The sequence below is a fragment of the Mobula hypostoma genome, chromosome 7 (assembly GCF_963921235.1).
Source record: "Mobula hypostoma chromosome 7, sMobHyp1.1, whole genome shotgun sequence".
Classification (NCBI taxonomy): Eukaryota; Metazoa; Chordata; class Chondrichthyes; order Myliobatiformes; family Myliobatidae; genus Mobula; species Mobula hypostoma.
Genome location: NC_086103.1, coordinates 14,696,192 through 14,713,100, shown reverse-complemented (window position 1 = coordinate 14,713,100; position 16,909 = coordinate 14,696,192). Strand labels below are relative to the sequence as shown.

Below are 16,909 nucleotides of genomic sequence, written 5' to 3'. Positions count from 1 at the left end.
ATTTACAGGGGGTCCCGGGGAGTGTGTCTGTATTTACAGGGGGTCTCCGGGAGTGCGTCGGTATTTACAGGGGGTCCCGGGGAGCGTGTCTGTATTTACAGGGGGTCTCAGGGAGTGTGTGTATTTACAGGGGGTCCCGGGGAGCGTGTCGGTATTTACAGGGGTTCCCGGGGAGTGTGTCTGTATTTACGGGGAGTCTTTGGGAGTGTGTCGGTATTTACAGGGGTCCCGATGAATGTGTTCGGTATTAACAGGGATCCGGGGAGGGGAGTGGTGTCTGTATTTTGAGGGGATCTCGGGGAGCTGGGCCGGGTCTCAGTAGTGTCCAGGGAGCTGGGTCTGGTGTCGGTCGTGTCCGGGGAGCGGGGCTGGTGTGTGTGTCAGTAAGTACAGAGGTTCCGGGGAGAGCGTCGGTATTTTCAGGCGTTTCTGGGACCTATATCTCTATTTATAGCGGGTCCCGGTGAATGTGTTCGAGTTTAGAGGTTCTGGGGGAAAGTCAGTTTTTACAGGCGGTCCCGGACAGTGTAGCGGTATTTACAGGGTACACGGTGAAAGTGTCAATGTTTACAGGTGGCTCCTTGGTGTGGTGGTATTTTCAGGCGGTCCTGGAGAGTGTGTCTTGGGTCTTGGGGAGTATTTCAGATTTAGCCGCTCCAGCGGCTGTGTCGGTACTTACAGCGGGTTCCCTGGAGTGCGTGGGTATCTACAGGGATCCCGGGAGCCGGGCCGGGGGTGTGTCGTGTCTGGGAAGCTGCTTAGGGTGTGTGTCGTGTCCCGGGGCTGCGCTTGGTGATTATGCGCGCCGTGGAAACACCGCCTCCTGCCCCTCCTCTGGCTCCAGCTCGCAGGGCGAAGAATTGTCGCCGGCACCACTGCGGGTCAGATTATCCCCGCGGCCGAACCGGACGTCGGGATGTTGGAAGATTGTGTTTTCTTGGCGCTGGTTACCGTCTTGGGCGTGCTAGAGCAAGGTAGGTCGGCGGCAAAGCGCGGCGGTTCCCCAGGTGAACGGCACCTCCTTGGCCGTATCAATTCACGGGACAGGATCGCAGTGTCGTCCGGGTTTAAACAGCCGGGCAGTGAATCCACTCACATCACACCCAGCGTGTCCTGGATCCCCTTTTCCCCAGTGTGGAGGTAAACAGGCGCCGTCCCTTTGTGAGATGTTTGCACTTGTTTAATAAAAAGATACATCGGAACTTCTATCGATCAGAAACTGCGGGGTCAATTTGCCAAGTGTCTGCTTTCGGAATTCCCGCTGTCCGCTGGCGCAGGCGAGCAAGTGTCCCGTCGCGGACTTGTCTTGAAATACAGACAGACAGACACTTTCAATGACTCTTCATCTCATGATCTCAATAGTCATTGCTTATTTATTATTTCTACTTTCTTGTTGTATTTGCAGCTGGTTGCCTTTTGCACACTAGGGTGAACACTCTTCCTTTGATTCTGTTATGGTTATTCCGTGGATCTATTGAGTATGCCTGCAAGAAAAAGCATTTCCGGGTTGTATACGGTGACATGTATGTAGTTTGATAATTAATTTACTTTGAACTTTGGTAAGTGGGTACATGGGCGCCCTGCCGGGAGATTGGAGCATGAAGGGGGGTGGGGAGTAGAGGCAGACACATTAGGGACTTTTAACAGACGCTTACATAGACACAGGGATGATAGAAAAATGGAGGGTTATGTGTGAGGGAAGGGTTAGATCAGTCTTGGAGTAGGGTAAAAGGTTGGCACAATATTGAAGAGCCCTACTGTGCTGTAGCGTTCTGTGTCTATATCAATGAAATGTTGACAGTGATGGACCAGTCATACTCATACTTTATCGATCCCGAGGGAAATTGACTATGAATCTGACTTCACTGGAATAACACTGACCAAAACAAACAGTTAACATTCCTACATATATCCTTTTTAGGAACATAATCTCAGTGAGAGAGATGCATTTTAGAGAAGTTAATTAACTTCGTAACCTAGGGCGTTCACAGTTGCCAAACACACAGTCAGACTGTGTACTGGAAATGTTTTGGAAGGGGAAGTGGGTCGTTGATATCGAACAGCGAAAGTTTTTGAAAATGGGAGTGACTCCAACCAGAAACAATAGGCTAAAAACTTCTAACGATGTTTACGAAAAGGGAAAGATTGGCTCAAGTTAGTGAGATGCAGAGACTTGAAAACATGCTGACTTAGTGACCACTTCATTAGGGACCTCCTGAACCCTAGTAAACTGGCCGCTGAAAGTAAGTTTGTGATTTTCTGTCGCTGTAGCCCGTCCACTTCGAGGTTCGACGTGCTGTATATTCAGAGATGCTCTTCTGCACACCACTGTTGTAACATGGGGTTATCTGAGTTCCTGTCACCTTCAGGACAGCTTGAGCCAGTCTGGCCATTCTCCACTGACCTCTCTCATTAACATAATGCTTCTGTATACAAAAATGCCACTCATTGGATGTTGTTTGTTTTTCGCACCATTCTCTGTAAACTCTAGAGACTGTTGTGCGTGAAAATCCCAGGAGATCAGCAGTTTCTGAGATACTCAAACCACCCCATCTGACACCAACAATCATTCCACAATCAAAGTCACTTAGATCACATTTCTTCCCCATTCTGATGTTCGGTCTGAACAACAACTGAACCTCTTGACCACGCTTTCATGCACTGAGTTGCTCCCACGTGATTGGCTGTTTAAATATTTGCATTAATGAGCAGGTGACCAGGTGTAACTGATAAAGTGGTCACGGAGTGTATTGGAAAATTAGAAATAAGTGAAACATGTTGCATCTTCATAAATGAATACCAGGTCTTGAGGCACAGGACCACACACAAAATGCTGAAGGAATTCACCAGGTCAGGCAGCATCTATGGAGAGGAATAAACAGTTGACATTGTTCTCAATTTCCAGCATCTGCAGAATCTCATGTGCTTGGAACAGGAGACAGCAGATGCTGGATTCTGGAGCAAGAAACAAACCACTGGGGGAACTCAGCAGATCAAGCAGCATCCTTGGGAGGAAAGAATGTGTCAACATTTTGGGCTGAATACCCTGAGAGTGGAGATAGGAGATGGCCGGTATACAGAGGAAAAGGGAATCATAAACGCAGGAGGTTCTGCAGGTGCTGGAAAACCAGAACAACACACACAAAATGCTGGAGGAACTCAACAAGTTAGGCAGTATCCATGGAGAGGAATAAACAGTCAATGTTTCAGTCTGTGACCCTTCATCAGGACTGGAAAGGAAGGGGGAAGAAGCCAGAATAAAAAGGTGGAAGAGGGAAAAGGGTGCAAGCTGGAGGTGAGAGGAGAGACCAGGTGAGGGAGTGAGAAAAGAGGTGAGAGTGGAACCAGAATAGGGAAATGAAGAAGAAAGAAGGGTAAGGGAGGAGAAATTACCAGAAATTGGAGAAATCAATCTTCATGCCCAGACAGTATGAGGTGCTGCTCCTCCAAATGAGTGGACACATTGTGGCTGTAGTGGAGGCTATGCAGAGATACCTTGGAATGGGAATGGGAAGTCAAATTGAAACAGGTAGCCACCAGAAGACCTTGGACATTGTGGCAGACAGAGTGAAGGTGCTTGACAAAGTGCCCCCCCCCAGTCTACGTTGGGTCTTACCATTGTAGAGGAGGCTGCACTGGTGACAGAGAAAGAGAAGGGATTTTGAGGTGATTGGTAGACTGAGGAGGGATGTGAGATGATAGGCAGATGGTGTGGCATAGGGGAGTAGAGTTAGAGATGGTGGCAGCTGGGTGATAGATGGAGGTGGAGGGGCTAAGAATAAAATGGAAGGAGTGAGGTGCTGGAGGGGCAAGTGAGGGTGGGAGATGGCTGCTGGGGGGAGTTAAGCAGCAACACAGAAGAACAAGGTTAGCTCTATTTGTGACAAATACACAGGCATTAGTGGGTCAACGACCAACACAGACCGAGGATACGCTGGGGGCAGCCCACAAGTGTCGCCATATTTCCCATACCACCATAGCGTGTCCACAACTCACTAACCCTAAGCTTTGGACTGTGGGAGGAAACCAGGGCACCCAGAGGAAACTCACGTGGTCACGGGGAGAACATACAAACGTCTTATGAACAGTGGCAGGAATTGAGCTCGGGTCCGGGTCGCTGGCACTCTAGACTACACTAACCGCTGTGATCCTGCGCCCACCTTAGGGTGGCCAATGCCAGCTTCTGATGAACAAAGGAGGTGAAAATGGAAACCATTGGGAGAGAGTTATGTGTGAAGTGGGTGGATAAAGCTAGGAGGAGGGAGGGGAATGGTAGAAGATGGGTGAAGTTCAAAGTAAATTTATTATCAAAGTATGTGTATATCACCATACACAACCCTAACATTCAGTCTCTTGCAGGCATTCACAGCAAAACAGAAATACAATAAAATCAATGAAAAACTACCCACAAACATCATGAACATGACTGTGATCACCCAAACTGCAAACGAAGACAAACTCTGCAAATACTAGATAAATAATATCGAGAAATGAGTTGTAGAGTCCTTGGAAGTGAGTCTGTAGGTTGTGGGATCAGTTCGGAGTGGAGGTGGCTCAGGGGTCGGATGGTTAAGGTGCGGTAACTGTTCCTGAACCTGATGGTGTGAGTCCTGAGGCTCCTGTAGTTTCTTCCTGATGACAGCATCAAGAAGAGAGCACGGCCTGGGTGGTGGGATACTCTGATGTTGGATGCTGCTTTCCTGCAACAACGCTCCATGTTGACGTGCTCAATGGCAGGGAGGGCTTTACCCGTGACGGACTGGGCCGTATCCACTACTTTTTGCAGGCTTTTCTGTTCAAGGGCATTGGTGTTCCCATACCAGACTGTGATGCAATGGGATAGGGAACGAATAGGGAAGAAGAGGGTTACAAAAAGACAGAGAAGGTCGGTTAAATTTGGAAAATACAAAACTAACAGGACTCTGGTACAGGATCAGCAAGAAATTACTTGAAGATGATGAGGTCTGCGTCAGTTGGGGTCAACCATAGATGTTGTATCCCAGCTGTCTGGATACGCCAGCCAGGACAGTATGATATGGAGAGCGAGCTGTTGCCCGAGACAGTACAAGACAGAGAACGACTATTTCCCAGGACAGTACGATATGAAGAGCGATCTGTTGCCCAGGCAGCAGGTTCCCCCTCTCCACACAGCCGATGAATCCAAAGGAACAGCAGAGACCGATACAGTTTGGCACCAGCAGCATCACAGGAGTTTCTAGTCAGCGTTGAACTCAACGTAGGACTGCACTAGGGATTCCAGCTCTGGATTTTTCCCTCTGGGTTTACCCCCAAAGCCTTCCCCATGAGCTTGTATAGCCACAAGGCAGCAGAGGTTTGAGATCAGGGTTTTCCTTCTAGATGAGCTGCCAGTCACGGCTGATGAGACCCATCTGCACGAAGCATCTGGTTTCAAGGCGCCAGTGGCCTGCCTTTGGCCCTTCTCCTGTCAGTAGAAACGGTTTCGCTAGGCTTAGTGCTAAGCCACGTGTGAAGGTCAGGAACTGGACTTGGTTGTCAGAGACTATTGGAGACACATGCCATTGGGAGCGTTTAATAGATAGTGGGAGCTTATCCCCATTACCCCACCTCCTCCGGCTATGAGAACCTTAAGGAACCAAGGAAGAAATCCCTTAAACATTAGCATAAATGCAGACTTGGAGAGGTTAATGGCAATGGTCCCCATGACGGGTTCATTTACATTCCAGAGTTTTGATGGGTGTGGCGGCAGAAACCAGCTGTTAACTTGCAAAATTCCAGAGCCCCAGATCAGTTCTCACAGATTGGAAAGACGTGTCACAGCCCCACAGGTTGACAAAGGAAGCAGAGGGGAATTGCAGAACAACCAGGTTATCTGACAGCGAGCCGCAAGGGGAAAGCTTCATTAAGGAAGTAGTAAAGGGAAGCCTGGAAAAATATCAGGAGCATTAGAGAGAAAGTCAACAAAACTGTGTGCCACAGCAGCATGGCAGTCAGGGCATTCTGGGACTTGGAGTTCCATTCCTCCGCTGTCTGTAAGGAGTTTGTATGTCCTTCCCGTGAATCACGGGGCTTCTCTCAGGGTGCTCCAGTCTCCTCCCGCGTTTCAGAGACGTACCTGTTACCAGGTTAACAGGTCATTGTAAACTGTGTTTTCTTCGAGTTTGCTGTTGATAATCTTCACATTTAGTCAGATCCTTGGCTTTTTGCTCAATGTCTGAAAAAGTAGACTGCATAGCTTGAATATATCCATTCAAGGATTCATAGAGTGCACAAGCTGTGTACAAGTCTTGGCCAGAAGATTGAAAAGAAGCACTGGTCATTTGAAAATGCTGTAATACTTGATCCCACAATATGACCATTATTCCTGTTTCCAACTTCATCATGGTTGAAAGTAGTCCATGAGCCTGTTGTCGATAATCTGCCTTCTGATCATTGTTATTTGAAATGTCGTCCAAGACTTGTTTTATCGCAGAAAAGCTGTGTAAAAGTGCTTTTGTTGCATCTGCACGAGCTGACCACCTGGTATCTGACATTCTTTTCACAATGGGGAAGTGAGCACCACCATCAGATAATGCAGCAGAAAGGAGATCCCACTGATAAGTAGAAGCAGAAAAAATTGTCTACAGTCTTTCTACAAATTGAAAGAAAATTAATGCTTCTTGACAACATTCAGCAGCACATTTTCAAACCAAATTTAGTGAATGTGCAAAACATGGAATGTAATCCGCAAACTCATTCAGCTCTTCTGGCATTGTCATAACTTTGACCACGGCAGTCTTTTATATCAATGTCATTTTCCTTTTAAAAAGTCAAGTAAACTTTGAGTGAGGTGTTCAGCACTATGACCTTCCATGTCCAAAAACTTCACAAATCTTTCAACTGGTCCAGATGGCAAAACATAGCACACAGTCAAAGTCAGCTGGTCCACATTAGATATATCTGGAGTGGAATCCAATGAAACAGAATCATACTTGTATTTCTTCACTTCACTGATAATGTGATCCAGTATGCTGGATCCAATCAGATTGATGAATTCCTCACGTTGTTTTAGATAGGTATGATTTATGTCCCCTTCCTTGGTTTGCATGAGCATTTATACCACGACACAGCAAGGAGCCAGCAGACGCCTGTACACACATGCTGTACCATGCAGCGTGCAGCTCCCCCGACATGAAAACAACAGCGTTGCCAGATCGTCGTTGTTGTGGCGTGGATGAAATCACAGAGTGTCGCGTTACCCGTAGGTACAAGGCAGCTTCTTTATTCAACAAAACTAGGTTACAGCAGGCAGAGACCCCTGGCAGAACAGGTCTAACCACCTTGTGTTTGAGCCTCGATATTTATTTGCAACACACAAAGGACAGTTCATAGTTACAAGTACTATATAGACGATTCTTTGAAGTCTTCACATCTTTTGATTAAATGCTTTCTACCAGTGCCAGCATGCCTACATTCAGCCAGAAGCTCATTCCACCGAGATGCAACACTGAGCGTCACAGGAAGTCATTCCCGCCTGTGGCCATCAAACTTTACAACTCCTCCCTTGGAGGGTCCAATAGGCTGGTCCCAACCTTATATCCTGGCATAATTTACATGTTATTATTTAATTATTTGTGGTTTTATATTGCTATATTTATACTCTGTTCTTGGTGGTGCAACTGTAACGAAACCCGAATTCCCTCGGGCTCAATAAAGTATGACTGTGACTATGACTAAACTGGCATTCGTGGCCTTCAGGAATGCAAGTTAAAATTCATAATACATTATTTGGTATGTTACATGCTAACATAGAAGACAATTCATATTCAAAAAGCGTAGATTTGCTGTCTTCACAACTACCTGTAAATATGGCATTCTTGTCTCAGAGGTGCCAGAGATGTATTGTTACAGATGAAACTGGGTTCACAGCTTGTAGGAAATGCATTGCTATGAACTCAATCCACAGTACTTTGTCAAAGAACAGAAGACTGATGGTTGAAGTCATTTATTTAAGTGTAAATGAATTGTCTACCCAGAACTCACTCTTAACAGTCGTGAGAATATGGCTTGCAAGCATTTAGTGCGGGCGGGGCCTGTAGCATATGCTACCTTTACTACTAGGTTAATCCGGCCCTGCTCCCTGACCTCTCTCATTAACAAGGCTGCTGCTCACTGGGTATTTTTTATTTTTCACACCATCCCTGTAAACTCTGGAGACCTGGGCATGAAAATCCCAGGAGATCAGCAGTCTGGGCCATACCCTGCAAATATCCAGACCTGCCTCTTGGTTGTTTTGCACTACCTTACTTTCCCTTTTCTATTTTCTATTTATGATTTATAATTTAAATTTTTAATACTTTGTATCGATTTGTACTCCAGGGAGCACGAAAAGCAGAATCAAATATTGCTGTGATGATTGTATGCTCTAGTATCAATTGTTTGGCGACAATAAAGTATAAAGTATAAAGTTTCTGAGATGTTCAAATCACCCAGTATGGCACCAACAATCATTCTGCGGTCAAAGTCACTTAGATCACGTGTCTTCCCCATTCTGATGTTTGCTCTGAACAACAACTGAACCTCTTGACCATGTCTGCGTGCTTTTATGCATTGAGTTGCTGCCACAGGATTGGCTGACTAGATATTTGCATTGACAAGGTATCCAAGTGGACCTGATAAAATGGCCACTGACATGGGAGATTCTGCGGATGCTGGAAACCCAGGGCAACACACACAAAATGCAGGAGAGACTCAGCAGGTCAGGCAGCATCTACGGAGATGAATAAACAGTGGACGTTTCGGGCTGAGACCTTTCTTCAGGAGTTGGAAAAAGATGGAAAGTTTTAGATTAAAAAGGTGGGGGAAGGGAAGTACAAGGTGGTGGGTAATAGGTGAAACTGGGAGAAGGGGAGGGGTGAAAGATCAGAGGCAGAGATAAAGTGGACAGCCAAAGACTTCTTCCCAGGACAGAAAATAAATGCTTATGCAGGAGACAGAATTTTAAGGTGACTGGAGGAAAGTATAGGGGTATGTCAGAGGTAGGTTTTTTACACAGAGAGTAGTGGGTGGTGGTAGAGACAGATACATTAGGGACATTTGAGAGGCTCTTTGCATAGACACGTGGATGATGTGGGAGGGAAGGGTTAGACTGATCTTGGGGGAAGTTAAAGAGTTGGCGGAACAGTGTGTTCTGGTTTCCTCCCACATTCCAAAGACAAATGGGTCAGGACATTAATTAGTCACATGAATGTAAAGGGAAGTACTGTACAGGCTCGTTGGGTCTGCAATGGGCTGTTAATATTACCGTGCTGTAGCTCGAAATAAAAAATAAAGATAATGATCCTGTCATTGACTTGTGCTCCGTGCACACCCCCCCATGTAGAATCTATCCCCCGGCGTTGAATCTGCTCTCCCCCCGATGAATCCGTTCTCCCCCCCCCGCGTTGAATCCGTCCTACCCCCCGGTGTTGAATCTGTTCTCCCCACCGTGTTGAATCTGTTCTCCCCCGTGTTGAATCCGTTCTCCCCCCACGTTGAATCTGTTCTCCCCACCGTGTTGAATCTGTTCTCCCCCGTGTTGAATCCGTTCTCCCCCTACGTTGAATCCGTTCGCCCCCGCCGCGTTGAATCTGTTCTCCCCACCGTGTTGAATCTGTTCTCCCCCGTGTTGAATCCGTTCTCCCCCACGCTTTGAATCCGTTCTCCCCCCGCGATGAATCCGTTCTCCCCCCACTTTGAATCCGTTGTCCCCGCCCGTGTTGAATCCCTTCTCTCCCGCTTTGAATCCGTTCTCCCCACGTTGAATCCACTCTCCCCCCGCGTTGAATCCTTTCTCTCCCGCTTTGAATCCGTTCTCCCCCGTTTGAATCCGTTCTCCCCCCCCGCTTTGAATCCGTTCCCCCCCCACGTTGAATCTGCTCCCCCCACAGTGGGACCCTCCCTCATTACCATAGAAACATAGAAAACCTACAGCACAATACAGGCCCTTCGGCCCACAAAGTTATGCGGAACATGTCCCTCCCTTAGAAATTACTAGGCTTACCCATAGCCCTCTATTTTTCTAAGCTCCATGTACTTATCTAAAAGTCTCTTAAAAGACGCTATCGTATCCGCCTCCACCGCCATTGCCGGCAGCCCATTCCACACACTCACCACTCTCTGCATAAAAAACTTACCCCTGACATCTCCTCTGTACCTCGCTCCCCAGCACCTTAAACCTGTGTCCTCTTGTGGCAGCCATTTCAGCCCTGGGAAAAAGCCTCTGACTATCAATGTGATCAATGCTCCACCCATGCTAGTAACTTCTCTGTAATTCTATGGGCTCTTATCTTGCTAAGCAGCCTCATGTGTGGCACCTTGTCAAAGGCCATCTGAAAATCCAAGTACACCATGTCTACTGCATCTCCTTTGTCTACCCTGCTTGTAATTTCCTCAAAAAATTGCAGTAGGTTAGTCAGGCAGGATTTTCTTTTCAGGAACTCCTGAAACGTCTGGTAATTGAGCAGTTGAATTAAATTTTGGAAAAAAGAAGTGACATAGCGTTTTATCAGAGCAGATTTCGGAAGGGTAGAATGACATTGGATACAGTTTTATGTTTGCAAGATATTAGGAAAGCCCAGGAAAATAAGTTGTAATAGCAGTATTTTTTGATATAGAGAAAAACCATATCATGTGTTGGAGGGAGGGGCTTTTGATCAAATTATAGAAAATAGGAGAGGGAGGAAGGCTGTATAACTTTTTTTCTGAGTTTCTTATTTGGACGGTTTATACAGGTGAGGGTAGGAAAGGTATAGACAGAGTAAATGCGAGTAGGCTGTTTCCATTTAGACTAGGAGAGATAAATATGAGAGGACATAGACATGTCAGAATGGGAATGGGATGTGCACACGTCTATCCACGGCCTCCTCTACTGTAAAGATGAAGCCACACTCAGGTTGGAGGAACAACACCTTATATTCCGTCAGGGTAGCCTCCAACCTGATGGCATGAACATCGACTTCTCTAACTTCTGCTAATGCCCCACCTCCCCCTCGTACCCCATCAGTAATTTATTTTTATACACACATTCTTTCTCTCACTCTCCTTTTTCTCCCTCTGTCCCCCTGAATATACCCCTTGCCCATCCTCTGAGTTCCCCCCCCCACCTTGTCTTTCTTCCCAGACCTCCTGTCCCATGATCCTCTCGTATCCCCTTTTGCCTATCACCTGTCCAGCTCTTGGCTCTATCCCTCCCCCTCCTGTCTTCTCCTATCATTTTGGATCTCCCCCCCCTCCAACTTTCAAATCTCTTACTCACTCTTCCTTCAGTTAGTCCTGACGAAGGGTCTCGGCCTGAAACGTCGACTGCACCTCTTCCTAGAGATGCTGCCTGGCCTGCTGCGTTCACCAGCAACTTTGATGTGTGTTGCTTGAATTTCCAGCATCTGCAGAATTCCTATTGTTTGCATTTTTAAATATGAAAGGACATGGCTTTAGGGTGAAAGGGGAAAAGTTTAGGGAGAACATTAGGGAGAACTTCTTCACTTAGTAGTGGGAGTGTGGAACGAGCTGCCATCTGATGTGGTAAATGCAGGCTCACTCTTAAATTTAAAGAATAAATTGGATAGATACATGGATGGGAGAGGTCTGGAGGGTTATGGCCTGTGTGCAGGTCAATGGGACTAGCGGAATAAAGTTTAGGCACAGACTAGAAGGGCCGAATGGCCTGTTTTCTGTGCTGTAGTGTTCTACGGTTCTAGGTATATTCGAACTTCTATGAAATAGAGAATGGGACTCCACAAGGCAGTATTTTCAGCCTTTTATGGTTTAATATTATGATTAATGATATTTTTTTCAGAGATAAGTACTGGGGTGGGTAAATTACTTTTTGCAGATAATGGAGCTTTATAAATCGGAGGGAAAAAATTGAATTTAACTGAATGTAGGATGCAATAATCTAATCTAATCTAATTAGCAACTAATAAGGTTGAACAGTGGGCAAATAGATGGAATTGAAGCTTTCAGTAGCTAAAACATAGGTTACATGTTCTACAAAGAGAATCAATGCCTGTCATCATCCTATACACCTCTATCAGGTCACCTCTCATCCTCCGTTGCTCCAAGGAGAAAAGGCCGAGTTCACTCAACCTATTCTCATAAGGCATGCTCCCCAATCCAGGCAACATCCTTGTAAATCTCCTCTGCACCCTTTCTATGGTTTCCAGATCCTTCCCGTAGTGAGGTGACCAGAAGTAGGGTCTAACCAGGGTCCTATATAGCTGCAACATTACCTCTCGGCTCCTAAACTCAATCCCACCATTGATGAAGGCCAATACACCATATGCCTTCTTAACCACAGAGTCAACCTGCACAGCTGCTTTGAGTGTCCTATGGACTCGGACCCCAAGAGCCCTCTGATCCTCCACACTGCCAAGAGTCTTATCGTTAATACTATATTCTGCCATCATATTTGACCTACCAAAATGAACCACTTCACACCTATCTGGGTTGAACTCTATCTACCACTTCTCAGCCCAGTTTTGCATCTTATCAATATCTCGCTGTAACCTCTGACAGCTCTCCACACTATCCACAACACCTCCAACCTTTGTGTCATCAGCAACCTTACTAACCCATCCCTCCACTTCCTCATCCAGGTCATTTATGAAAATCACGATGAGTAAGGGTCCCAGACCATATCTCTGAGGCACACCACTGGTCACCGACCTCCATGCAGAATATGACCCGTCTACAACCACTCTTTGCCTTCTGTGGGCAAGCCAGTCCTGGATCCACAAAGCAAGGTCCCCTTGGATCCCATGCCTCCTTACTTTCTCATTACCGCTCTCCCCACAGTGGGACAGCCCCAGAGGACTATGGAATAACTGGGAGGAGGAGTGGAACCAGAGAGAAGTGAAGGGCAAGTCATGTCTTCACTCAGTTTTGCCTCTCCTAATCTTCTGGTCAGCTCTACAACTGCAGGACTCACTTAAGCAGATATTAAAACTTGCAAACTTACCATCTCGGTTATCTTTCACAAAGATCAAATCTGTTCATCAGCGTTTTTACATCCTTCACAAGCTCGAATCATGTATCTCCCCATCTCGCTCAGAATCCCCATTTCCTTATCTTGGAAGGTATCACCATTTGAACCTATCATAAGATCAGAGCCTCCAGTCTGCACGCGGTCCATCCACATCATTACACAATGCATCGAGTTGGTATAGGATGAATTGAATTGAAGTGATAAAACGATAACAATGCTGAATAAAGTTACCCAACAGCAGCAATGTAAACCTCCTTTCCCCATTCTGCCCACTCCCCCCTGTTCTCCCCCTCACGCACACTCCACCCCGGCTCTCCCCCTCACGCACACACCCCCCCGCTCCCCCCCCCACACACTCCCCCCCGGCTCTCCCCCTCACGCACACTCCCCCCCGGCTCTCCCCCGCTCTCCCCCCACGCACACTCCCCCCCACTCTCCCCCTCACACACACTCCCCCCACTCCCCCCTCACACACACTCCCCCCCGGCTCTCCCCCTCACGCACCCCCCCGCTCCCCCCACACACACTCCCCCCCGCTATTCCCCCACACACACTCCCCCTCACTCCCCCCTCACACACACTCACCCCCCGCTCCTCCCCTCACACACACTCCCCCCCTCTCTCCCCCTCACGCACACTCCCCCCCGGCTCTCCCCCGCTCTCCCCCCACGCACACTCCCCCCCACTCTCCCCCTCACACACACTCCCCCCACTCCCCCCTCACACACACTCCCCCCCGGCTCTCCCCCTCACGCACCCCCCCGCTCCCCCCACACACACTCCCCCCCGCTATTCCCCCACACACACTCCCCCTCACTCCCCCCTCACACACACTCACCCCCCGCTCCTCCCCTCACACACACTCCCCCCCTCTCTCCCCCTCACGCACACTCCCCCCCGGCTCTCCCCCGCTCTCCCCCCACGCACACTCCCCCCCACTCTCCCCCTCACACACACTCACCCTCCGCTCCTCCCCTCACACACACTCACCCCCCGCTCCTCCCCTCACGCACACTCCTCCCCGGCTCTCCCCCGCTCCCCCCCCACGCACACTCCCCCCCACTCCCCCCTCACACACACTCCCCCCCGGCTCTCCCCCTCACGCACCCCCCCCGCTCCCCCCACACACACTCCCCCCCGCTATTCCCCCACACACACTCCCCCCCCACTCCCCCCTCACACACACTCACCCCCCGCTCCTCCCCTCACACACACTCCCCCCCAGCTCTCCCCCTCACACACACTCCCCCCCTCTCTCCCCCTCACACACACTCCCCCCCGGCTCTCCCCCGCTCCCCCCCCACGCACACTCCCCCCCACTCTCCCCCTCACACACACTCCCCCCCACTCCCCCCTCACACACACTCCCCCCCGGCTCTCCCCCTCACGCACCCCCCCCGCTCCCCCCACACACACTCCCCCCCACTCCCTCCTCACACACACTCACCCCCCCGCTCCTCCCCTCACACACACTCCCCCCCGCTCTCCCCCTCATGCACACTCCCCCCCACTCCCCCCTCACGCACACACCCCCCCCGCTCCCCCACCACACACACTCCCCCCCCAGCTCTCCCCCTCACGCACACTCCCCCTTGCTCTCCCCCTCACACACACTCCCCCCCAGCTCTCCCCCTCATGCACACTCCCCCCCACTCTCCCCCTCACACACACTCCCCCCTCACACACATTCACCCCCACTCTCCCCCTCACACACACTCCCCCCCCGGCTCTCCCCCTCACACACACTCACCCCCACTCCCCCCTCACACATGCTGTCAATCTCAGGCAGGCCTTTTCTGGGCCTCTTAACACAATCAGGTTTATTTTTTACGGAAATATGTCCTGAAATGTTCTGGCAGCAGCAGAACTGTGCAATACATTAAAAAATTACAAAAAGTATATATAAAAATTAAATAAGAAGTGCAAAAAGAGGAAAATTAGTGGTATAGTGTTCATGGGTTGATTGTCCATTCAGAAATCTGATGGCGGAGGGGAAGAAGCTGTTCCTGAAACATTGAGTGTGGGTCTTCAGGCTCCTGTACCTCCCCTCTGACAGTAGCAATGAGAAGAGGGCATGTCCTGGGTGGTGGGGGTCCTTACTGATGGATGTTGCCTGAGCTTGAGACCGCAGGTCAGTGGTCGCCACCCGTGACCTGAGTTGGACCCGTCGCTCTTCTCGATGCTTTACCGAGGATGATTTTGAAATTCTGAGTCACGTCATTATTGGTGTGGACTGTTTATATTGCTTTCCTTCAGCTTTCCTGTTGCCAGTCGGCGGGTTGGGGATTTGAGACTTGGTGTTTTTACACGTGAGCGATCTGTTAGGGGTTTGTGCGCGAGAAAGGTTATTGTTGTTTTTAGCGTGGGAGGAGCTTCGGGTCAGGGGGTTGATGTTTTAGCTGCTGTGACCGGGTGGGTGAGCTGTTTTAGAACGAGGGAGGGGTTGGGGTTTGCGAGTTCTATTTCTTTTTCTTTTTTTGTACGCAGGGCAGGGGTTTGATGTCTTTTCTTTCAACAACTTTTATGTTTTTTTCTGTATTTCGTGGCTATCTGGAGAGTATGAATCTCAGAGTTGTATTCTGCGCACATACTTTGATAATACGGTGACCCTTTGAGACATCGCTTGAAGGAGTCAGACCTCGAGTCCCTGGCCTGGACTCACGGGCTTGGTGGGAATGCATCGGGAAAAGCTGTAGGGCTGCGTTTTAAACAGGATGTACAATACGTTCATCACCTTTCACCATCTGTTCCAGCGTACTTTTCGCTTCAAGTCATCTACGCAAGGAGGAAGTTCCATGTCTCGCCGCCCTGTGTCAGTGGCAATGTGGACTTTGAGAGAGTGTACCGAGCACAGTAAGTGAACTAAGCATTCCCCTGGGGTGTGAGTGAGGGGGACGGAGGTGGAGTCATAAAGCATCACAGTACTAAAACAGGCCCTTCGGCCCATCTAGTCTATGCGGATCCCTAGTCCCATTGGCCCTCCATACCCCTTGCATCCATTTAGAACATAGAGCATAGATCAGTACAGCAGGCCCTTCGGCCCACAATATTGTACTGAACCAATTACATTTGTAATCAAATGGCCATCTAAACTAATCTCTCCTGCAGACACAAAGTCCATATCCTTCCATTTATTTTCATATTCATGTGCCTATCTGAATGTTTTTTAAAAGTCTCTAATGTTTCTGCCTCTACCACCTTCCAGGCACCCACCACTCTGTATATATAAAAAAAACTTGCCCCTCACATCTCCTTTAAAATTACCCCCTCTGACCTTAAATACATGCCCTCTGGTGTTAGAGAAATCCTGAGAAAAAGATATTGTCTGGCCACTCTATGAATGTCTCTCATAACACTGGACAACAAAGATTTTGCTTGCTGAATACCTTTAGGTGTATCTTATGAATTTTGGGCTACTTATCATGAAAATCACCTTGAAATTTCCCTATCATGCACCATTTTTAAAATAAACTTATGGTTATTATTTCAATTCATAATTCAAGTCAATTAAAATGTTGCCTACAATGTAAGCTGGAAAGTTTCCTATCTTGTCCAGGCGTGCTTAGACGGCGCGGCTGCTGCATAGCAGGATAGGTTTTAGTAATAATTATTGGGTTCAGGACTGTAAGGATGGAATTTGCTATCACCAGGCACAAAAATTTCTATGAAAGATTTTGATATTTGAGATAGACGCTTCCCGGAATAATGCTGTTGGTGGACCTCGAAGGGCAGCTGAAGTTCCCCAACCATATCGCAGCCACCACCCTGCGACCAGACATTGTCCTAGTGTCTGAGTCTACTAAGCAAATGGTGCTGCTGGAGCTGACAGTCCCATGAGAAGATCGCCTGGAAGAGGCTTTTGAAAGGAAGCTCTCCAAGTACGCCAGGACTGGTCAGCAACTGTCAGCAGGCTGGATGGAGAGCGAG

At 48.5% G+C, this 16,909-nt stretch overlaps 1 protein-coding gene across 2 annotated transcripts in view; it reads left to right on the top strand.

Moving 5' to 3' along the window:
* Positions 1-708: 708 nt before the first annotated feature.
* The window catches only part of ltc4s (leukotriene C4 synthase), a 38,584-nt gene continuing 22,383 nt past the window's right edge, over positions 709-16,909 (top strand). Inside the window, exons 1-2 of one of the 2 annotated variants that reach the window (XM_063052625.1) lie at positions 747-974; positions 15,736-15,835. In XM_063052625.1, the coding sequence (XP_062908695.1) occupies positions 917-974; positions 15,736-15,835 (158 nt within the window). In that variant the 5' untranslated portion in view covers positions 747-916. Of the gene's footprint in view, positions 975-15,735; positions 15,836-16,909 lie in introns of both variants that reach the window. The other variant, XM_063052623.1, reaches the window with a different exon arrangement.